Source organism: Lycium ferocissimum, chromosome 6 (genome assembly GCF_029784015.1).
Source record: "Lycium ferocissimum isolate CSIRO_LF1 chromosome 6, AGI_CSIRO_Lferr_CH_V1, whole genome shotgun sequence".
In the NCBI taxonomy this organism is placed as follows: Eukaryota; Viridiplantae; Streptophyta; class Magnoliopsida; order Solanales; family Solanaceae; genus Lycium; species Lycium ferocissimum.
In genome coordinates this window covers 42,560,422-42,584,085 of record NC_081347.1, presented here as the reverse complement: position 1 = coordinate 42,584,085, position 23,664 = coordinate 42,560,422, and the positions used below count along the sequence as shown (strand labels likewise).

General features: G+C 39.1%; 1 protein-coding gene and 1 non-coding gene across 4 annotated transcripts; both read right to left on the bottom strand.

Moving 5' to 3' along the window:
- Positions 1–53: 53 nt before the first annotated feature.
- LOC132059688 (uncharacterized) lies at positions 54–14,022 on the bottom strand. 3 transcript variants are annotated; one of them, XM_059452388.1, is made up of 7 exons: positions 13,544–14,022; positions 9,305–9,373; positions 9,127–9,222; positions 7,992–8,039; positions 7,237–7,308; positions 6,001–6,156; positions 54–221 (listed from the first exon to the last, which is right to left on the bottom strand). In XM_059452388.1, exons 1-7 carry the CDS (start codon positions 13,856–13,858, stop codon positions 69–71), a joined length of 909 nt encoding a protein of 302 aa, XP_059308371.1. In that variant the 5' UTR covers positions 13,859–14,022; the 3' UTR covers positions 54–68. The 3 variants fall into 3 exon arrangements, with proteins under 3 accessions (XP_059308371.1, XP_059308373.1, XP_059308372.1); XM_059452390.1 differs by lacking the exon at positions 6,001–6,156; XM_059452389.1 differs by lacking the exon at positions 7,992–8,039.
- Positions 2,544–2,667, bottom strand: LOC132061723 (U6atac minor spliceosomal RNA). The gene has a single exon (XR_009416143.1). It is a non-coding gene; the product is annotated as a U6atac minor spliceosomal RNA (small nuclear RNA).
- Positions 14,023–23,664: the final 9,642 nt, after the last annotated feature.

Here is a 23,664-nt window from a genome sequence, read left to right as displayed (position 1 = left end):
ACTCCCTGGTAATAGTGCATAGCATCCAAAAAATAAAAAAATGCATAGCATCATGATAATCTACTTACCTAAGTTGATTTGTTACCACTTGTAACTTGTTTTATGCAAAAGGAGGATACAATGTCAAAAAAATAAGGAAAATAAAAAATTACAGTGACTTGCCTGGGTGCCTGCTCAGTAGGTTTTAGGACTGTATGCGAGTTAAAGGACCATTTCGCAGGCTGAAATAGAAGCACCAAACTTAATATCAGTCACAGGATTAACATCTTATTAGTTGTTACATGAAATCCCATTCCTCTCCAGAACCATGAAAATCCAATAAGGGAAACAAAAGGGAAAAAACAAAGGAAAAAGAAAATAGGCTCAAATACAAGTTTTTAACGATTCACATGCTTGAATTGTTGGGAAAAATACGCCTGCTATGTGGAATTGTGAGGTACTAGCTACAGATATTGATATATATGACCATTTCAAAAGAATATTGATATATGACGTCTACAAGATTACCAGCAAAAGAAAGGGTGGGTAAAAGAGATAGCTGTGCAATTGGGGGAGGTTTGTCTGTATTAAGCCTGATGTTAATAATGTTACTTGTTTTGAAGTTATATTTGTGATTGTTGTATTTGAAAATCATGTCACGGGTACGAGTCGGGGAATCAACCACTAATGCTTGCATTAGGGTAGGCTGCCTACATCACACCCCATGGGGTGCGGTCCTTCCCCGGACCCTGCTAACGCGGGATGCTTTGTGCACCGGGCTGCCCCCTTTTTTTTGTGTCATTAGCTGATATATGTGTGCCCTAGAATAGGGGAAACTTTGTTTATTTTATGGGTTGTAGGGGTTAAAAAGTTGTTTCGTGATTAGTCCCTAGGTGCTGGTCATGGCTTCGAATTGGGTCATGATAATCGTGGTATTAGAGCTTTAGTTTTCATAGAATTCTATGAGTCATGAAGCAGTTCCGGGTATAGTCTCATTATGGGCATATTGTGCGCCAGACTTATAAGCGGGAGGCTATTAGATGCATATACAGCTACTCTAAGACGTTTAAATTGCTTTCATGGATATGGCAGAACTAGGGCATCAGCTACACCTGAAAGAGGAGACGCAACCGTTGGCCCAGAGGTGGCATCAGACGGCAGGGTAACCCCACTAGAGGTCAAAACAGAGGCTGAGACAGGGGTCGTGCCACACAACGTGTAGGGGCCAAGGTCGAACCCAATTCGAGCGACCAGGGCACTGGAGTTGCTCGTCATGTAGAGAACGTTGTTGTAAAGGAGCAACAGGCACCAATTCCTCTGGTACCAAAGACAGCCCCAGTTGGGATGCATCAGACGCAATAGGGAATGCAACAGGTGAGATTACTACCGGGCAGGCTCAAATGGAGAGTCGAGAGGTGCATATAGGCAGACAGACAAAGTACTAGAGGATCCAGACACACTTGTGATTGAATTTTTTAAGCTAAAAACTCCTCTCACCGGGTCTAAGGCAGATGAGGACCCTCAGGAGTCCCTTTTTTGAAAAGGTTAGTAATAGAGGCTCAGTAGTTCCTCGAGGGTATTCGAAAGGCGACCAAGATCATGGGTATCACATAGGAGAGTTCAGTTGAATTGGTTGATGTAGCACATCACTGGTTAAGACATTCCATTCTAGTAGATCTACTGATGCTCCACCGTTGCATGGAACAAGTTCTCAAAGGCCACATCACTAGTTAAGACATTCCATTCTAGTAGATCTACTGATGCTCCGCCGTTGCATGGAACAAGTTCTCAAAGGCGCTTATAACCATGTGAGGCCTTAGCTATTGAGTTCGGAGAAATTTCGACAGACTGGAGATATGAGTGTGACAGAGTATGACTAACAGTTTAACAGATTGGCACGCTATGTGTCCACCTGGTACGAGATGAGAGTGCCAAAATGTTTAGATCTATTCCCAGATTAGTGGACCCATTATATGACAGATGCCATTCAAGATGAATGACTTATCACATGGAGTAGCTACTGGCCTTGCTAGAGAGTTGGAAGGTACAGGCAGGGAAGAGTTAGAAGATGAGGCAAGGGAAGAAGAGCATCCGGGGAGCAAGGTAAGAAAGGCTAGGACTACAAGCTCCTTTGGAGAGGCATCAGTTCTAGCAAAGGGTGCACATGGACAAAGGTTGAATGTTCGGACTGCACCTGCATCCGTTGATCAATCATCTTCCAGACAGGCCACACAAGCAACTCCTATGTAGTACTTGCGGTGGGGCACACACAAATACATGTAGATAGGGGTCTTCATGGTTGGTTTGGTTTGGCTTTCACCAAAACCAAACCAAAACAACTAGATCGGTTTGTTCGGTTTTGATTTTTTCGGTGTTGTCACTTGTCAGGTTTTTCTGATTTTGTCACAAAATATAAATTCATTGTTACTTTGTACGAGTTATGGATAAAGTTTTGATAAGTCAATATATGTGAGTAAGAATTGATTAAAATAATGAATACATGATCTATTGATATATCTTCATGGCAGAAACTTGTAACACATGATAATTATTTATTTTATATGGAAAAATTGGGGTAAAATCCACCATAGAGAAGCCTTAACCGGATGTGTTGTAACAGGTAAATTCCTAAGGCTGTTCCTGTCCCTGTCGGGGAAGATGCCAATCATCTCTCCTTTCTACGAACACCACATGATAATTTTTATTTTTAATCAAATAATAATCTGTCATTCATTTATGCTTTCAACCTTCACCAAACTTTAATAATTATTAAATGCAAAGATCAATATGAAGCCTAAATAATGATTTGCCCCATTTAATTTTACGAAATACTGTTAAACACAATCCAAAGATTGAGAAAGATATAAGAGTAATAGATCTTGACTCCTGAATATGGAACAACAAGGGGATTGAAGTATTTCAACACTTGATAAGAAAGTGATCATGCACGCTAGAAACAAAATCAAGCATCATTTGAAGTAAATAAAATGAATTTACTATAATAGTTTTATTAAATATTTCTCGACATATTTTTTAAGGAAACCCTATATAGTTTTAAAAGTATATAAGAAAAATATATTCATCTTGGGTTGGTTCAGTTTTTTCCTAGCTCAACTGTCATGTCCATGCTATAGCTTGCACGCACGTCGACAAATTCCAGTGCGTCGACAAATTCCATGAGGTATCTGCTACCTCCTACCAACACAGGTACCGGATAACTTTGTCCACCAAGGCTTAAAAAGATGCAAAGAATTACCTAGTGATTGTGCCTCCGCTGGGAATTGAATCTGGGGTCTCATGGTTCTCAACTCACTTCATTGACCACTAGACCACACCCTTGGGTGCATCTTGTGAATTCTTTAAAAGTGTACAAGTTTGCTTTTCTTGCTATTTGTTAATGTATGTCGTTCTTGATTTTAATTATTAGTTTAGATTTAAATCACCCAAAATTATACTGATTTTTTATTTTCGCTTAATAATTAGGAAATCGTTAGTCTCTAGTTTAGTTAATCAATATTAACTCTCTGTTGGAACAATACTCTACTCATACTTTATTACTTGAAAGACCACGTCTACTTGCGTGTTGCGTGTTGCATGTGCGTTTGGGAGCACCATTGACTTAATATCGGGCTACCATCAGTTGAGATAATCCGAAAAGGTAATATCCTGAAGACTACATTCCGAACATGACATGGGCATTACGACTTTTTGGGTATGCCGTTTGAGTTGGCTAACGATCCTACAACCTTCAGAATCAGGTAGATATGGATAACTTTGTAATAATGTCTTGGTATATGCTCGCAGTTTGTACATGTACGACACTAACAGATGGTACTATACACATTGCGAGAACATTAGTTGTATGCTAAATTCTCCAAATGCGAATTCTAGCTAGACTCAATAACGGTGCCATATTCATTAAAAATGGGATCAGCGTGGACCAACAAGAAATAGAGGTTGTCCCGAGCTGGCCTAGACGCACAACTGCAATAGAGGTACGGAGCGCTAAGTTCCAATTGTCTCCTTATGAGGAGAGCTTCTTAAAGCTCAAGGAGTGTTTAATCACAACATCTGTGTTAAAATTGCCTGCCTAGTGGTCAATGAAGTGGGTTGAGAACCACGAGGTCTCAGGTTCAAATCCCAACAGAGACAAAACACTAGGTGATTTTCATGACTTAAAACTGGCAATAGTGCTTGCTCTTAAAAGATGGTGTCAGTATATATATGAGGAACCTTGTGAGATTTGCACAAATTGCAAGAGCCTGCAATATAGTTTCAACCCAAAAGATCTAAACCTCAGGTAACAGAGATGGATAGAGTTTAAAGGAATACGATATAATGTATCAAGGAAAAGCTAACATTGTGAGTGATGCATTGTGTAGGAATCTATGGCGGTTTAGCCCATCTTGTTCCTATGCAAAGGCCATTAGCTATTCAAGTTCAAGCACTAGTGGATAGATCGGTGAGACTTAGTAACCACGATACAAAAAGAGTATTGGCCGATGTAGCTCTAAGCCTGTAACAACCTACGGACTGTGGGCGGTTGAGCTCGAAATAGAGTTCATTGTGATACTTACCTTAGGCAAATTCCATACTGAAAATGGGAGGGGAAAGTTTGGGGCCAAAAAAAGACGAGTTCAGGATTCAACTATTGAGGCGCCTTTTGAGTTAAAACCAAGAGAACAAAACCGTGAAACCCCAAAGGTTGGGACAGAGCGGACGATACCTTCGCAGTTAAGCCCCAACCATGACAATGGTTTGTTTGTTTTTGAGTGCTCAAAATTGGTTCTGCGAGTGGGCTATTCTGAGATTTTTTTTCTTTTTGGCTTTAGTTTCATTTCAAAAAACATAACAAATCAAAAACATGTTTAGACAAGAAAACAAGCAGTTGAAAAAAGAACAACTTGTTTCTTTTCCAACTGAGTATAAGTTTAAAGTGAGGGGATGGGATAGAATTTTCACTCTGGGGGCTGAATTAATATGGTGATAGGCCTCTGAAGATCTAATTTCAGCCGCTTTTGGCATCTCCAGAAACCATAAGGCCGTGATGAGAGAAGGGGCTGAATGTTTCCAGGCTTGTAATCAGGGTTATCTAAGGCGCGCTTAAGCCCTGAAGCAAGGCGCAAAACATGTTGAGCGCTTCACCTCACTTTATGGGCTTCAGTGTCGTCATCAAGACTACGGCATACTTTTCCTTGTCAATGAGCGTAATCCTGAAGATGCGGCACTAACAATCGATATTTCACTTTATCGTAATTTTTTTCAATTTCTTTGTCAGTATATTTGTTATTCATGCTTATGATTATTAATCCTGGACTACACATACATATTTGTATTTTTTCTTCATTTGCGCCTTTTTTCATTAAAGCCCACGTTATATTTGGACTTTGCACTTAAAGCCCCAAAGGACTTTAGAGCTTTTTTGCGCTTTTGATAACACGGCTTGTAATTCATAAAGCATTTCCAGACAGAGAATGTAAGAACTGAAGGGATTATAGACTGATTCGAATTTACTAAAAATGGGGAAGAGAACGAAGACTCTTGGCCATAAGAATATAAGGCAGAGAAAAATACAAATTTGGAGCTACTTCATGGTAAAGACACAACGGATGTCGACCACCCATTTATCGTTCCAAGGAGGTGACAAGACTGGAATAATGTTCAACCTTTTCATACATACTAGGTTATGCATAACAGTTTAAACATCTACTTTGGACCTGAAGGTCCAAAGCCAGCTCAATTGGAAGAACAAAGCTTGAGATATCATCTCTCAGCTATCATGTGACTAATTGGAGAGGAGAAATACAAGATTTTCTGATGGGAAAAGGAACTTCCACAATTAGCAGATTTTACTTTTTTTTTTCCGTATATTTTGGCACACAGCTGCATACAAGATATTGAGGGCCCATTATCCACCAAGTTTAAACCATGTGCCAGTAACCCTTGGGGATTTCTCAATTATTGCGAAAAGTATTCTAGGTGGCTATGCCAAAATAACTGGCTGGTTACTCTACTGTATACCTCCTGTATGGGATGGTATCTGTTGAAGAATCCCACATCAGATCGGATGAAAAAGGGATAAGTGATCTCCTTATATGGTCTTATGTGATCCTCCCTTCGTCGGTTGATAACCCACAGCGGAAGGCATTCTACCCAATAAGGCCGATACTTCGGATCCTGCTTGGACGAAACGGAAGATATTGTCAATAAATAGAAGTACGTCTTGCTCATTAACATCTCGGAAATATTCCGCCATAGTTAGGGTAGTCAAACCAACTCTCATACGAGCTCCCGGCGGTTCATTCATCTGACCGTAAACTAGGGCCACCTTTGATTCTGCAAAAAAATTTCATTAATCACTCCAGATTCTTTCATTTCCAAGTAAAGATCATTTCCTTCCCAAGTACGTTCACCCACTCCGCCAAATACAGATACACCCCTGTGAGCTTTAGCAATATTGTTAATCAATTCCATAATGAGTACTGTTTTACCCACTCCAGCTCCCCCGAATAGTCCAATTTTTCCTCCACGGCGATAAGGGAGCTTTTGGGGTTGTTAGGGCCAAGATTCATTCTTTGCATGGTATAAGAGCAGAGACCATCCCAATTCTTGTTTACCGATGTTGGGCCACCATATTAAATTGCCCACGCTCCAGATGTCCAGACTTGGGCATGAGGTGGATGTTGAAGAGTCTCACATCGAATGAAAAAGGGATAGGTGTTCTCCTTATATGGTATTGGGCAATCCTCCCCTCATGAGCTAGCTTTTGGGGTTTAGTTAGGCCCAAGATCTATTCTTTACAGTATCTTTTTCCAATAGAACATTTCACTTGTAAAAATAATTTTTAGAAAGTGGTGTGAAAAATCATTTTGCTTTAATCATTGGGTCTAAACAGTTCAGCAAATATAGAGGTTTTGAAAAAGAAGCTCTGATTTCCATAGGAAATCTAAATATACCATGTAATCTTCAAAAAACAAATTACTATAGCTCGGTTTTGGTAAAAGATCTTTAGATACTAATAAATCTTTCAGAAGAGAACGCCTAAATTTGGAATGACTGTCGAGACATTGGTAATTAAGTTTAAGTTACTTACCATTCAGACAGCTTAAAGCTTCAATCCATTGCTCTATCTAAAATCTAAAGCTCAAATCTGGGTATACTGATTACCCATACGTGATATGCTTCATAAAAGTTGGGTGAAAGGATGGGCAGGTTGGAAGGTGGATAGGGGTCTAACACTTAATGATCAATACTTACAAACTTCAATTGACGAGGGTACTGGCATGCACCAGGGGAACCATAATTAACAGCCAAAATATTCACACCATCCTGCAATGAACACATTAAAGTCAGGATCTTGACAAGGATAAAAATGAAAGATTTGCACAAATAAAGAGTACGCTGTATCAATTTAATTAATTTGCATAGTAACAAAAACTATGACCTCACATGTCTTTACTGAAATTCAAGAGAAAATACTTAAACTAGCCAAGGTAAACCGCCTCTCCCTTATATGACAATACAAAATTCAAAGCATGCTAAATTGAAAGATAAAGGCAATACGTCATGTTGAAAAATCTGAGTTTAACTTATTTTCTTTACTTTCTGCAGTAACCGCAGCACTTAACAAATGCTCTTAACCAGCTCCGTCCAACAAAAAAAAAAGGGAAGGAAAGGGAAATGTTAAAAACATATTACTCCCTCTGTTCACTTTTACTTGTCCACTATTCCAAAAATAGATTTTTATTTTCACTTGTCATTTTTCGCATATCAAGATAAGACAACTTTTTTCTTCCTGTTTTACCCATAGTATTAAATACTCACTTCAAATCATTTTTTCAAATCCAATAAAAATATGCACCAATTAATATGGGTAAATTCGTAGATTATGCGCTTCATTTATTATTTTCTTAAACAGCGTGAAAAGTCCAAAGTGGACAAGTAAAAGTGAATGGAGGGAGTATATCAGAAAAATAGTCAACTTAGGTGATGAGTATTGGGTTGACTATTACCATATGTATGACAAAGTGCTCTTCCAAACCATCCCGAGGAAGACACCTCTGAGGCAAAAACAGTAATAGCAATTAGATGATGAGCATGTCATTCGAAGCTTGCGGTATTCCAAGAAAATACCAGAATGATCAGTCAAATCAGAAAGGAGATTCAATTGTCTGAAACGGAAAATAAAAAATGAGAATAAAGGATGTGGGTGACAAGGGAGAGCCCTAAGCTAAAAGAAATTCTAAGCGGTCCAGAGCGTTAATAAATAATTTCTTGCCCGAGTTAGATATTGTCCCTCCTGAAAAACAGAAAAACTGGTGCATAACAAGCCATAATATGAATGTTATTGTTTACCCCCTTTTCAATTTATTCCTCTGTTTCCCTAGATGTAAACAGCTTTGAGAAAAAGAAGTTCTCAAGAGGTCCCTTGCCTGCTCAATGAATAATTTATTCTATGAAAGTCTAAGGCAACCTGGCTGTTCTGCCGCCTCTACCTCTAGTCCCCAGTCTCTTTAAATTGATATTTATTTTGTACTGTGGATTTGTCGATTTGTTTCAAGTAATTATCCACAATGATATAATCTTCCTAGGGCAATATAACCTTTCAGCAGAATAATCTTCCTAGGGCAAACAAAAGGGGCTAAAATGCACATAGTAGCACCAGGAAGAAGATTATAAGTTTCAATATTTCTATTAAAAACTTAAATTACAACATTAAAGTCGCACATATATGAAACTTCTTGTTTTCTAACAAATAAACTTTACTGGCTGAAATGCCCTTGCCAGATTAAAAGGAAACATCTCTAGAGAGTATGTATTAAATCACATGAAAGTTTCTTCCTGAAAGAAGTTCTACAGATAAAATGCCCTTGCTAGACAATTGCTTATCATTTTTTCTGACATTGGTAACTTTAGACACTCTATCATTTACCACAATATTTAACTTTTTAACCCTAAGACTTCAATGTCATAGGGTAATGTAAGCACCCATCAAAAAGATTCAATGTCATAGGGCATACATCAATTTACACAAAGGCAAAGTCGTCATGCCATTTCAAACTACTCCTTCCTTGTGAATTTCCAAATGTACAGACACTATACATCACAAAATGCTGATACTTCAAGTTACAATCGCTCCAAACTTACTGCTTTCACCGAGGAAACAACGTATTCTCTGCCAGGAAGGTTCAATACATTGGATGGTACTCTTATTCTGTAAAAGTCATCACTTTTCAAGAGTTTCTGCATCACATAAAATTCACAATGTCAAGTCACAAATACAATAAAAGGGCATTCTTTTCGTAAGAACGGAAAATTGAATTACTTTGAAATCCTCCTTCTCTGTTCCAGTAAAAGCATTTCTGGAGAAGCGAAGCTTTGTCAGCGTTTGCGTCTGTTACAGAAAGTGTCAAAGATCTATTACTGGATGATGAAAAGTCAAACGTCATCCAAGACATACTCAAGTAAATGTCAAAAATCTATTGGTATACAGTAACTAAGTGTTTTTAAAAACCAAAAGCGCAAACGAAGTGACAAGATCCATGGGAGCTGAAGTGAAAAGCGAGAAGAAAAGTTCATACTTCTTTGAAGTGAAGCACACAATTTACGGGGAATAAGAAAATGTCAAGCATCTATGAATTTAGTACAAAAACATTAAATTGCATTTAAAACAATTAATTTTAACATCCAATATACAATATTGTGGATATTGATCCAACTCCTCAAAGATGATGTTCAAAGAAGCAACCAATTCTCATCGAAAGCAATTCATGGACCACCATTTGAAGCGCAAACTTCTCCAAATAGCATGGCTTCACCCATGAAGCAATATTCCCTCGCTTCATCGCTTTAAGCGACGAAGCAATGATTGTTAATAAAACAGGCAACCAACAGCGAAGGCATACTCTCTCTTGTAGACACACACCCTTCGTAGCTATTGGATTCTCTCTCCAACAAAATTTATGAGTCCATTTAATATGGAATGACTACTAAGAAAAGAGTTGAAGTTGTATTATGTTTAAACTAGAGATAATCTAACGCCTTGCAGAATTTGAATAAAAGTGGGGCTCAACACATCATCTTGTTAATATCATATTGAAAAAGTATTACAAAGTGTAGAGAATTGATTTCTGTTTTAGAAAGTAACATGATCTATGGAACAACTCAATATAAAAAGGACAATTAATTTGGGGCAAAGGGAGTAGTTTCTGAATATCAGCTAACCACAATCCTCAATAGTCAGTAGAGTAGCTTCATTTCTGCCTTTCTCTTCTTCTTTTTCTTTTCCTTTTTTTTTTTTTTTTGGGTGGGAGGGAGTTAATTCAGAAACTTGATGCAATTTGTCCCTTTTATATATATATATAAAATTTCTGTATAGAAATGTGATTGACCCAGACGAGGCAATTTGGGACCACTTGTCATGCTTTTTGTTTATTTTTCTTTTGAAAATTACGCACAGTTATTTTCCCTTTAAAAAAAAGAAAAAGTTAGCATGGACGTGTGATGATGAACGGAACAATTCTCCAGTCACAAATTGCAAAAAAAAGAGGCAGTGTTTACTTTGAAAAACAGTTTTCTGGAGGAGTTTTATATTTGAAGTGTAAAATTTCCCCCTCTTTTGTAAGTCAAAATACTTGCATTGACAGCACAATGAGGCAGTGTCAAAGTATACAAAACATTGGCTGTGTCACTCAACCACAATCATCAATCAAGTTAGTTCAATTATTCAATCACAATCTTCCTTGAAATTTATGTGCTTAACCTGGAAACTGTATCTTCTGTATTTCTTGTCCTTGCATTGTGCAATTGCTAAATAGAATAAGAAATCTTAGAAATCACGTGAACAGTGATTTATACCCAAAATCCTCTGCAATGCCTGGGAAGCATCATTACTTAGTACACACATCCGCAAATGCAGTAAGTGATTTATCAGAATTTGTTCAGGCTGCTAGTGCAGAAAATGATTTAGCATAATTTGTTCAGAACTTGTTTCCCACCATGAAAGCCAAGCAAGTACACCTTTATGCTAGTTATGCAGCTTTTATTTCAGAAATCCGTTTACTAATTTCAGATTTTCCAACTAAATGTCAATTCCTAGGCCATTTACTAACTCCAAAAACCAAAATTACCTAACAATTCAACTACTAGTTCTCTAGGAAATCAATTTTAAAAGTTTTTGTGGTATTTCATTCTCGTTTTTCTCCTCAGTGCCCAAGGTACAATTCTTACTATCTTAAAAGAGAAATCATGTTTGATGTTGTTATCGTGGACTCAGCATTAATTACAAGAGGCAGACATTCTATATACCTTTCGTATCTACAAGGACAAGATAATAAATCACATGTTTTATCTCCAACCGAATCAAAAGCCAGAACAATGGCAGCGCAAACTCCGTAATGAAATACTTCCTTTATAACAAGCGCTGAATTCGACCCAAATTTCGGAAAAGAAAGGAGGGAAAAAAAATGCTCTCTAGCCTTTAGTTCCTTCATCTGTCATTTCTCTTCTCACACTAAAACATTGATAATGCAAGGTTAAATCAATAAGAAATCTAATATCCGGCTTCTAGCTACACCATGATACAGAACACTATATAGGTCCAACTGCAAGAGAGGCCATGTATCTCAGTGATTCTACGCTTTTCCACAAATGGTGGGAATGAATAAACCTTTTTTTATAACTAAAAATGGTGGCAAAATTGTGAGGACAATACTTGAGGCTAAGAGAAAGCACAGAAATTTTCTCATGTTAAAAGCTAGAAGTAGAAGATATTTGAAAAGAAGAAGATGGAAGGGAGATGAGAAAAGTTTAGAGCTTTGACCTATGCATTTTTTACCATCAGTAACACCAGCTGAAAATTTGAATTGATAACTCATTCAATTCATAATAAACATAGGAATATAACATCCTTTACAAATACATAACGACCACAATTAGACTTTCGAGATCTCTCTGAAGCTCTTCAACCTACCATAGAGATATCCTCTTCTCCACCTCAATTGAATGCTAGAGACATATTTATATGGCATCATGAAATTTGAGCACTTACCTAAGATTCTGGATAACTCTATTACAAGTAGCTAAAAGTACCTTGGTAACTCACTACACAAAGAAGCCACCGCATATTCTTCTCTTCAGTAGCTGCTACAGCCTTAAAACTTAAAAGCTTATTGTATCTTGCAGCCATTATCCCACAGGCAGAAACAACTAATGAAAATTCATAATGAGCCAGGTCACAACTTGTTCCCAGCCCTATTAGTTACTCGCTTGGGAAGTAATACACCTAACGACAGTTCAGAAAGGGTAAAGATTTACCTAGGCTGCTAAAAAGTTTTACCACTGAGAAATAAAACACTTGTACAATATATTAATCACAGAACATAGCACGATTTAAGAGACAGAAAGAACCTATTTATAAGCTGCTATGAAGTTGCTCCAATACTGCTTTAACCAAACAAAAAAAAAACAAAAAAGAAGAAGAAGAAGAAGATGAAGAAGAAAAAAAATTGCTGCAACACTAATAACAGGCTAATGTGCATTAATGCTAATCATCCCCCAAAAATCTAATGAGAACTCAGAACTAATAACTATGTGCAACCAGTTCATCAATTACTTCATTTATGACAGGCCAAAAGTTTCAAAAACAACTAGGGACATGACATAACAGAGTCATTACTCTTACTAAGTAAACTGATATAACAAACCACTACTTGCTTCATGATTAAGTAAAAACTGATATCAATCTATTTTCTGCAATCTTTATACTACCCAATAACTACGATTACAAGTAGGAAGACAGTTACAACAAATAATACTAACTAGAATTACTTAATATTAATCTGTTTTCTGCAATCTTTTATATAGTTAATGGTCAAAACCACACCTAATCTATCCCCTTTTCGCGAGTTTCATACCGCAACTATCCATTGTTCCCTTTACATACCTAAACTAGGTATGTAAAGGGAGGCCAGGGGTGTGGAGGCCAACTCAGCATAGAGGTGTGATTTATTACAAAGGGAATGATAGTTTAGGTAGGTAAAGGGAACAATGGATAGTTGCGGTATGAAACTAGGGAAAAAGTGATAGTTTATGTATGTTTTTGACCATTAATTCATCTTTATATTACCCAACAACTTTTCTAATTACAGTTAAGGAGACCTTACTCCTACCAAGGTAGGACGGCTATTTCCGAAAAATTACAATTAAGGAGACATTTCCCAAAAATAATACTCCCTCCGTCCATTTTTACTTGTCATGAAGTGACTTGACACACCCCCTTAAGGAGCCATAAATAGAATAACAACTTTACTATAACACCCTAATTATTGCTAAGTCATCTAAATAATTGAAATCAGTCAAACATACTTTAAAAGTTGTGCAGCCAATAACAATTCCTTGAAGTTTCCATCTCAATAATTAATAATAAGGGTAAAATAGGTATGAAATGGTAAATTATCTCTCGGATAAGTAAAAGTGGACATTTAATTTTAGTAAACACGATAAGTAAAAATGGACGGGGAAGTAGTAATAATTACAATAATGGGGACAATTATTAACGGAAGACCTGGGAGCCATGGGAAGAAGATTTGAGGCGAGCAGTGAAGGTGCCGGCAGGGGAGAAGTCGGAATCACCGAAAGCATGTTCAAGAGTGAATTGGATCTTTGAATCTGAATCGGGTACGGATCTCTTCCGGGTCGACTGAACGGAAGAAGGTTTGACGTTATTTGGATTGGAGGAACGGGATTGGGATCGGATTCCACCTTCCAGACCAAACTCTTCATCGTCCACCACAAGTTCGTCAGATTGGAAGCCATGCGACGCCGTAAGGATCAACAGCAGCACGAAGAAACCCGCTGCAACTATAGATTTGGTTCTCATTCTTCAACGAGTTCGGGAGTAACAAGTGTGAGAAGCAAATTCGGTTTTAGAAGAGTGCGGACTAGCCTATGTAAATACTGCACAAGGTAATAATGACTACTTCAGCAGTAGTAGCAGTACCGGGGGTGTTCAAAATCAAACGCAAAATCGTAAAATAGGTTTATTGGCTTATGATTATCGAGTTATCGGATTAATGGTTGGGAAACGGTTTGAAATTTTATAGGTAACGGCTGAATGGTGCGGGGTACGGTTTACTCATTTTCCTTATCGGTTTAGCCGTTAACCCTTAAAAATAATTAAATTTACATTTATACCCTTTTGTATATAAAATACTTTAGATTTAGAAACCCTAGTGTTTACCCTAAAAATTGAATAACAATTAATTTTGTATGCGGTTCAAAGGATATTCGGTTTAATTTAATACGAATGATTATAGAGCAATAAATAATAGTATAAAGGAGAATAAGAACAGTCAAACCAAGATGTAACAACGATTGATCCTTAGACACGACCGACCTGGGCTGGCTCGCCTTCTAACCGGCTCGTGTCACAGTGGTGAATGAGTGAACAGTTGTAGAACACTCAGAGATTGATAAACACTTAGAATCAAATTGTATTGTTTAGTATGCTTGTGCGTGTGAAAGAACCAGCCAAAAGTAAAAGGGGTCCTCCTCTTTATATAGTAGAGGAGTCCTAACACTAATACAAGTCTAAATAGGTACAAAACCTTCAGTTACTGATGAGCGAAATCGGCGCCTCCATATCCGGCTGATAGCGGATATTTCAAACTCTCGTCTATCTGTCACGCCCCGAAACCCACCCTATACGTGACCGGCATCCGACGTCATGAACAACATCGGAAGAACCTAAACGACACAATAATAACACTTGAACCCGCTAGGTTCAACATTCGCCTCCAACAGTTTATAAAATAAAGGTAAACAAATCATAAGTATATGGATTAAATCAACGGAAGTCTTTATAATTTAAACAATTCAACAAAAACATGATAGTGCCCGAAAGAGTTAAACAACAACTCTTCTTCTACCCACATTCGAATGTATACTAAGGAGCTTCTAAGAATAAGAATAATGTCAACCCATCAGACGTTGCACTTAAGCTAATATAATTAAATGGAATTAAATAAATAGAGTGTCCCATGAATGAATGTATGGGCTCACCAAATCAGCAGCAACCGCAAGTCCTTCCTAAACGTTCGGAGTATCAAGAACCTGCTCTTCACCGTTACCTAACATACCATCAAAAACAACAATAGTATGCCTGAGTACTTCGTACTCGTACAAGTAATATGAAAATAAAGTACAATAATACATAAAGAAATCAGTCCTGAAAATCATGTGAAACCAATGTAAGAACAGTTATTCAGTTTGTGTATCTCAATATGAATTATCAAAATCGATTATAAGGCCTCTTGTCAAGACACAACTTCAAATATGCCTTTCAATTGATCATAATTAATAACAACAATTCCATGAGAAAATAAGAATATCACACATGCCAATACAGGCCTAAGAATCAAGCACATCGAAGGGGTGACCGTAGAGGTTCCCTTGTCACAGCGCACCACACCGGAATATAAAATTCAGCGGTGGCTATCCTTCCTCCCGAATAGCTAGGCATAATCACACCCTAGGTAGCGAACCCGGAAGTGGCCACTCTTCCTCCCGAATGGCTAGGCATTATCACACTAGGATCTATAGTGGCTACCCTTCCTCCCGAGTAGCTAGGCAAAATACAACAACCAATTTTCATAGCATACAAGCCAATTCATAATTCATTTGTAATGTAGTCACATCATCAATTGTCATTGAGGTTCATTATGCCATATTGAAAGAATAAGTCATTTCAATCAATGTTTTGAAAACATTTAACTTCTTTACGAAAGATTTCCATATCGTAATTCGTCAATGAGAATATCATTACCAACCCTTAACCATCATTATCAAGCATCTCTTATAGAGGAAAACGTTCATAATATCATATACATATATAGGGTTTGTTAAAATCTAGGTTTAATGTGGGTTTGTCCCTTCACACACGTTAACCACCATTTAGACATGAATTAGAGTTCAAGAAACATGAAAAGATTACTTTTCTTTTCATTCATTAAAGAACCTTGAATGAAATTTATACTTCCAACAATAGTTTCAAAAAGTGATTTTCATCCAAAATAAGTTTTCAAAAGAGAGACATACCTTAAATCCCGCTAAAAGCTAGCAAAACGGAATTCCCAAGGTTCAACAATCAATCTACAATGGATTTAGATGAGAAAGATTAAAGCTTTAATCTAATTCTACCCATATACCCCCTTTATAGAAAAACTAGGGTTTTCATGTCTAGAACGTGTTCTTGAACACTTCCATGAATCACTAGCGAATTCTAATCTTGTAGAACTTTCTACTCTAACCCAAACTTAACAATAAACTTAGAAAACTTAGAAGTCTTACCTTTTTAGACAAATCTCACACACCTCTCTTCTTTCTCTTCTTGAATTTTCAAGAACCTAGGATTTGGAGAGATGATTTATGATCAAGAAGAGATGAACTGTGGTGTATGATTGATGGAGATTGAGTATAGACTCACTTTAGGGTTAGAGAGACTTCTTTGGTGTTATTTTCCTCAGAAAAATAGGTTTAAAACGAAGTGGGAATGAATATAACGAAGTTAGGCTTTTAAAACAACCTTTTCACTGTGCGGCAGCGCAGCTGGAAGCCTACTTCGCGCACTGATCACGCAATGGAAGTGCAGTAAACGCACACCCGTGCGCGATCGCGCACCCGAAGGGCACTTCGCGCGGCATCGCACGGCGTGCCTAGTAAAACGGGCATAACTTCTAGTACAGAGCTCCATTTGAGCTCCATAATATATGGTTGGAAAGACATTTCAAAGACCTACAACTTTTATGTTTTGAGTTTTCTCAAATTCTTAATGAAAATACCCGAAAACTGTCCATAAGTACAGATTGTCTCAGGCTTAGACGAATTTAGAAGGCCTTAAAAACTTCACTTTTTGGTTTGACTTCAAAACGACCGTTTATCACCCGAATGGATTCATATGGCGAAAATATCAACTTAATACTGGTTTTCATACATTCCCACCTAACTCGGATTTACGGGATGTTACATTATCACTGTTAACCGCCTTCTCGTCCTATCTCGGTATCCAATTCCAACCGAGCTCAATGTCCCGGGATCAGATGTTCTCGATCTTGCTTCGATCCATCGTTTGATCTTGACCCCGATTGGGACTTGTCCGAGCGAGTAACGACCATCATAATCTTAAGTTTCTTGACGGGAAATCGAGGGTAACCTTGCCCTCAATTTTGCCCGTATACAGATAGTCCCCTAGTACTAGAGGCCGAAGTATGAGGGCTCGAGTACTATTGATCCGATTTGGTTCCTTCCTCTGTAAGCTTCACGCAAGTGGATAAGACCAAACGTCGCATCAGTCGCATCGTTCTGACACCGGACACGCGTCAAACTCCAATAGGTTTTCTCGACGGTTACGGAATGCTTTTCGGTTCCGCTATATAAAAGTTCAAAAAATTTACCTCCATTTTTTACTTTCTGATCTCAGATTCACTCAATTTACCATCATTCTTCAATCCCTTCCCAAAGTCTTCAAGTCTTCATACCTTCGTCTCCCACATTCATATATTCATTCTGTTCGCCCAGATCTTCTTCATATCTTCATCAAATTTTCCCCAGATCTTCATATCTTCATCTTCCAATCTTCAATTCTTGTTATTTTTAGAAAAATGGTGAAGGCTTCAAAAACCAAACCCCAAGATGCTGTTCCGGCCTCCGGTACCGAGGTAACTTCCTCGACTGCTAAATCGGAACCACCCATGTCGGATTTTATTCCCAAAGAACTACTCATTGGATAACAACTTTAAGGTCAAAAAACCCTCGACGCAAGGAGATCGGGGTGAAGAAGCGTGGAAATATCTTTCTACCATCACCCCGGACAAACTCGAAAGGGTCCGGGAAGATTGTGATTGGAAAAGGAAAGACATCGTCATTCCAGGCCCCGAGGAGGACATCATGATGTACGTGAAAGGGTATCTAAGTGTTTACACTTATTTTTTCACGTTTGGCCCGCTCGATTCGGTGGTCGTAGAGTTTTGCAAGAGGTATGACCTTTGCCTCGGTCAGATCCACCCCTCTTTTTGGAGAATTGTAACACTCCTCCGTTACTTCATGGTCAAGGCGAAGTAGCCCTTCACCGTTGACCACCTTGTCTGGTTGTACAGTCTCCGAGTGTTCCAGGGTGGTTTAATAATGCTCGTCCGACGAGCAAAGAAGGCTCCTTTCTCGTGTATCGATAAGGACAGGGATCAAGGATGGCAGAGCAGGTTCGTCTGAGTAAGGACCGAGGACCTCATCCCCTCCGATCAACTTCCATTTCCCGATAAGTGGAATCCAAAGCGTAAGTGCATCTTCCTCCAAGTAAATGAGAACCTTTTTTGTACCGTATTTTTAAGACCACAAACTTTGCTTTTATTTGCAGCCACTCCTCAAGTTCTTAATGCGGTTCCAAAATGGAACCTTTAGATCGAGAGCATATGTAGCCAGCTCCCTTATGCCGAGCGCAAGTGGCGGCTACTTTCAAAAAACAGATGGGAGGCTCTTCATCACGGTGAGTACCTTAGGCCAATATACACTTTATTTCCTTGCTCAATACGTCGGTACTAACCGAGCCCCCTTTTTCTTTTGTTTTACAAGCCTACCAAAGACCACCATACTTCATAGAAGCACCGATGTTGATGCATCGGGCTCTTCGGTCGAGGGTGAAGCCACAGCAAAGGAGGAGAAACTTACAAAAAGGAGAAAACGGTCGCTCGAACTTTCCGATGATCCTGCTAAGGGTAAGAAGAAAAGGAGGATGGTGATCAAGGTTAAAAGGAGCGTCTTTCAGAAGACACCGAGGGCAGGCCTAAAAACCGTTCTGAGGGTGAGGGTATCATGTTATCCTCTGTGGTCCAGCCCCTGAGATCCTCGGAAAATATCGACCCAGGCCTTCGAGACTTGGAAAACACCAACCAAGAGTTGAAAAGCTCGAAGGTCACTGCTCCATCGTCGGTAGTTCTGGAAACTGTTGATCAGGAAACGGGAGTCCCCGAGGACACTGTTATCATGCTCTCTCCCCCCTCGGGGCCCCAAAGAGGATTCTGCTGCTAGCACTCCGAAGGGAGCTTTTCCTACCCCGGCCCATTCTCCTCACAAAGAAGATTTACTGCCCCGGCCGGGGATGTATCTAGGTTGGCCGAGGCCATCACACATAAACCGGTGTCCTCGTCTCGACAAACACCTGCCCATCCTGAGGGCGTTGGTGCAGAAGAGAAATCGACGGATCCATCTCGGTCCTTCGACCAAACCATCGACTAGCTGTTCGATGATGAGGACGCCGGTGTGATAGAGAACTACTTCGGGTTTGGCCATTTGCTAGTTCCTAGGAAGGCCGTCTAATTCGGAGTTCCTAGGAAGGCCGTCTAATTCAGAGTTAACTCTGGGTCCCAGTTAGAGAGACAGTTCCCTGCCCCAAGCACAGATCCAAACCGTATGAAGAAGGTTACATTTTTTGTGCCGGCAGATGTGAGCATGTTGTCCGGTCCGGTCAGGGTGGCTAGCTATCTACATTCTTTGGCGACCGAGGAGGACCTCCAGAAGATTAGCGGGGTCGATAAATCATGCCTTTTTAACCAGGCCCAGCAGGCCTTGAACCGGGTACGCCTTGTTTTACTTTTTTATATTAAGTTTTTGTTTCTTTCTCTTGTTGTGATAATCGACTTTCCCTTTTGCCTTAGGCTTCTGTGCTTCATCACGAGGGCTTTCTCTGGTTAAGGATGGAGGTGGACCATCTCGGGGATAGACTTAGGGAGCAAGCCCAACAGACAGTCGTACAAACGGCTCTGTGAACAATGAGAGGAGTACATCAGGGGTATGCCCGACCCCTCCACCCTTAAATCAGATTTGGAGAAGGCCCGAGAAGAACGTGACCTCCTGGCCAAGAAGGTAAGGATTTTTGAAGCTTACAACACTCAGTGAATAGCTAATGCTAATGCCGCTACTTCTCAAGCCCAGGAGAGAGTAACCCTGATCGACTAGCTCCGGTCCGAGCTTGATGGACTCAAAGCTGAACTTAAAGCCTTCAAAAGCAAGACGGACGACCTTGCCTCAGAAAGAGACGCCCTTAAGGAGGATTTGGCATCGTCTAAGGAGAAGCTTCGGGTAGCAGATGATAAGGCCGGTAAGTAGTCTAGTCTTAACGGAGAACTCCGGGCATAACTTACCTCTGCTGACGTAGAGCGTGATACTCTTGGCCGCAAAAATATCGAGTTGAAGCTCAAACTTGACAAGGCCTCGGAGAAACTCTTCCATGTTGATGAGATGTTGGCCCAGTACAAGGCCGATGTTGAATCGATCGAGGCTCGGAGTAGTGCCAGGGCTGAATATATACGATGTATATCCCAGAGGGAGACACTAGAAGAAGTCCAAGCCGGGGGAGTAGACGTATCAGCCATGATCGAGGAGGCCAAGAAGCTCGAGGCAGAGGCGAAGGCTAAGAATCAGCCCGAGGAGTCGGGTAGTGATGCTGACTCTGCCGGAGGTTCCGGTGGCTCGGATGAAGAACAGGCTTAAAAGCCTTAGACTCTTTTTTTATTTTTTTGTCTATATGTAATTTTTGTGCTTTTTTAAGCTCGAGGCCGTTTTCCGAGCCTTTGTAAATATTTTGGATATATATACAAAAGTTTTTGTTTGGCTTTATTCGATATCTCTCGTTGTTCGATATTCGTTTATCCTTTCTGCTTAGGATTTAGAAATCATCCATTCGGTCTCGATTCAGACCGATGCGTAATATTGCCTTGGCAAAAAGTTTTAGAAATAATTCTGAGACCGGTAGTCTCTTAGTTCTGACCGGTGGTTGTTTATCGAATATGTAAGAGCCTTACTTTCCTGTTTGCATACTCAGACGTCTCCGAGTTGCACTATGTGTTTAGATCGAAGTTTCTATGGCTTCTGATCTCGTTCGGTCATAGTCTTCGATGTCTTTAACCACAGTCTTTAACAATTTTGACCTTAGTCTTTAATAATTTAGACCGTAGTCTTTAATATTTAGACCTTAGTCTTTAATAATTTAGACCGTAGTCTTTAATAATTTGGGCTTTAGCCTTCGATTTTTATACTTTGCCCGGTACCCTCCAGATGCATCATGGTAACTGAATATATTAATGTAAAAGAAATGGTCATACAAGAATGATACTTTTGAGGGAATTTCTAAGTTTATTGATCGGATCGGGGGTGAACGATTACATTCATGTCTACTATAGTTGTCATTGTTATATCCCGTATTTTGTACGTTGGGACATTCCGAGCTAACCATGAAAAGTTAAGGACAAGACTATTCCGGGATACGAGGTTGAGACTTTTGACCTCCGATTTTGTTTTAAGGCATAAGTTGCTTATGATTTTATTGGTATGGAATATTAAGAAAAATTTGGGGTTAAAAGTGAATTATGAAAAGTTGACAATTCATGAAAAAGGGCCAAGTTGGCCGTGTGGGTGGTTCCCACCCATGGCTTGGCAAATTTTAATTCATCCAAGCCATGTGTGGGCCATGGTACACATGGATGAATTATATATGTGGGTATTAGATGACTAGCAAGTCATAATTCATCATTTTCACTCTAGAAACTTAGAGAAAAATCAAAGGGGCTATTCGGCCATGGCACAAAAAAATGATGACCATGAATAGTGATCAAAAAAATATTTTCTTCTAGCTTTTCAACCAATTGGAAGGTCCTAATTAACATGGAGTAGTTGTTGGAGCAAGCAAATCATTCATTCTTGCAAAGCACCAACCCTAGCCAAGTGAAGAACTAAGTGGGAAAGGTAAGGATTAATCTTCTTTTTCATATGTTGTGGATGGTTTGTGTATGTTGTAGTATGTAGAAATGGATGAAATTCATGAAATATTGTATGTTGAAGTTGGGCCGTGTAGGTGTTGGTTGTGTTGGAGTGATGACCTAATTTTATTTAATATTTTGGATTGTTGTTGTTGTGGATTCTATAATGAAAATGGAGGTTTAATGATTTAAATTGAAGTTGTAATCGTTTGTAGGTTGTTGGAGAAGATAATGTGATTTTAATATAGTTTCGTGTATTTATGAGAATGATGTTGTTAATGGGTGGATTGTTGGTGTAGTATATGAATTTGGAAGAAAAAAATGTATTGTTGTTGTTCCTAGTGAATTTGGAAGGTTTCGGTTATGTCGCACATTGGTTGGGTTGTTTGAATATTGTGCGATGGTTTGGAAGTATTCTTGAGTCTTGCGTGAATAGTTTCGAATTAGTATTGGCATATGTGTGCATTGGTGTTGGCTTGATTGTATGTGGTCAATTTGAATGTAAATGGAATGTTGTCGAATTATGTAGAAAAGAGTTATTAACGTTAGGATGCGTTTTGAATTAATTGTTGATGTTGTTAGAATGATTGTTGGTATTGTTGTTGAAGATTTGGCCGAGTCAATTCTCGGGGTTGTTGAAAATTACGGAAATGTCGCAAATTTCTGTAAATGAAGTGCTAGCTTAGAATTGGATTTCTAAGTGCCTATGACTAATGTTTGGTGTTTAACGACGTGTTGTAGATCTTGGGGAGCCGATACTTAAGTTTGGATTAGCTTAGGACGCGGACAAGGTATGTAAAGCCTAACCTTTCTTTCTTTTGGCATGTCTTAGTTGTAAGTAAGCTATGATACGAGCCTCGAGGTAACTCTATTCTTGCGATCCGAGCATGTCTACGATTCTTATTCACTTCTTAATATTGGCATTTGTAATGTACTAGAATAATGGTCCTTATGTCTTTGGTATGATTGGATTTCAAAGTTTGCGTAAAGTTTTGTTCTAAAGGGTTCTTATGTCGAAAAAGGGCCATAGCTTTCGTAGACGAACCGGATCGCCTCGATATGCTCGTAGAAGGCTCTGTAGCGTATAATGACTATGTCCTTCCATAAAGTGCTCGGATTGGGTGGACGCTCGTCCGTGGGTCAACGACTTTCCTTTACATAGTTCTAACGACTTTTGAAAGAACTTAGCATGACTATCGTCTTAACCCTCGAGCGTCGATTACTTACTTTTACCTATCGAGTCCGTAATGACGATTATGTTCCCGACTTCCAAGCTACTTCGTATGGTTTGATACGTATCTATGATTTTAAAGTTCTATTTGATATGTTCAGTGACATTCGGGAAACTTGATTTGACTATCTCTTGGTTTTAAATGATAGTTCGTTTTGACTATTCTATGGAGTTTTTTGGAAATGTTTTAAATTACATATAGTTCCTCGCGACTCACGCTTTCGTGCATATGGTTGTTACATCTTCCGCCGAGTCTCGAAGTAGCGTTATGTCGTCGTGCGCACTATGTTATATTCCGGTGTTATGTTGTGTTACGGTTCGCGAGCTCCTTGCCAAGGGTCGGGTTCCGTTTATATTTGGTGTTATCTTTGTGTTATGGCGTTATGATGTGTTATGATGTGTGACGGGGATACGGAGATATGAAATCTTCGGTGTTATCTTGTGTTATGGCGCTTGATAGACGGGAGGCGACCATATTCTGACCCCCATTACATGATTTGTATTTTAATGAGTAAGCATTTTTGGTATTTTGAAAGTTGCATTACTTTCGTACTTCCTAGTTACGATTATGATCCGTTTTTGTATTTCTTGCTTTGCATACTCGGTACATATTCGTCTTGACCCCGCTTTCTTCGGGGTCGCGTTTCA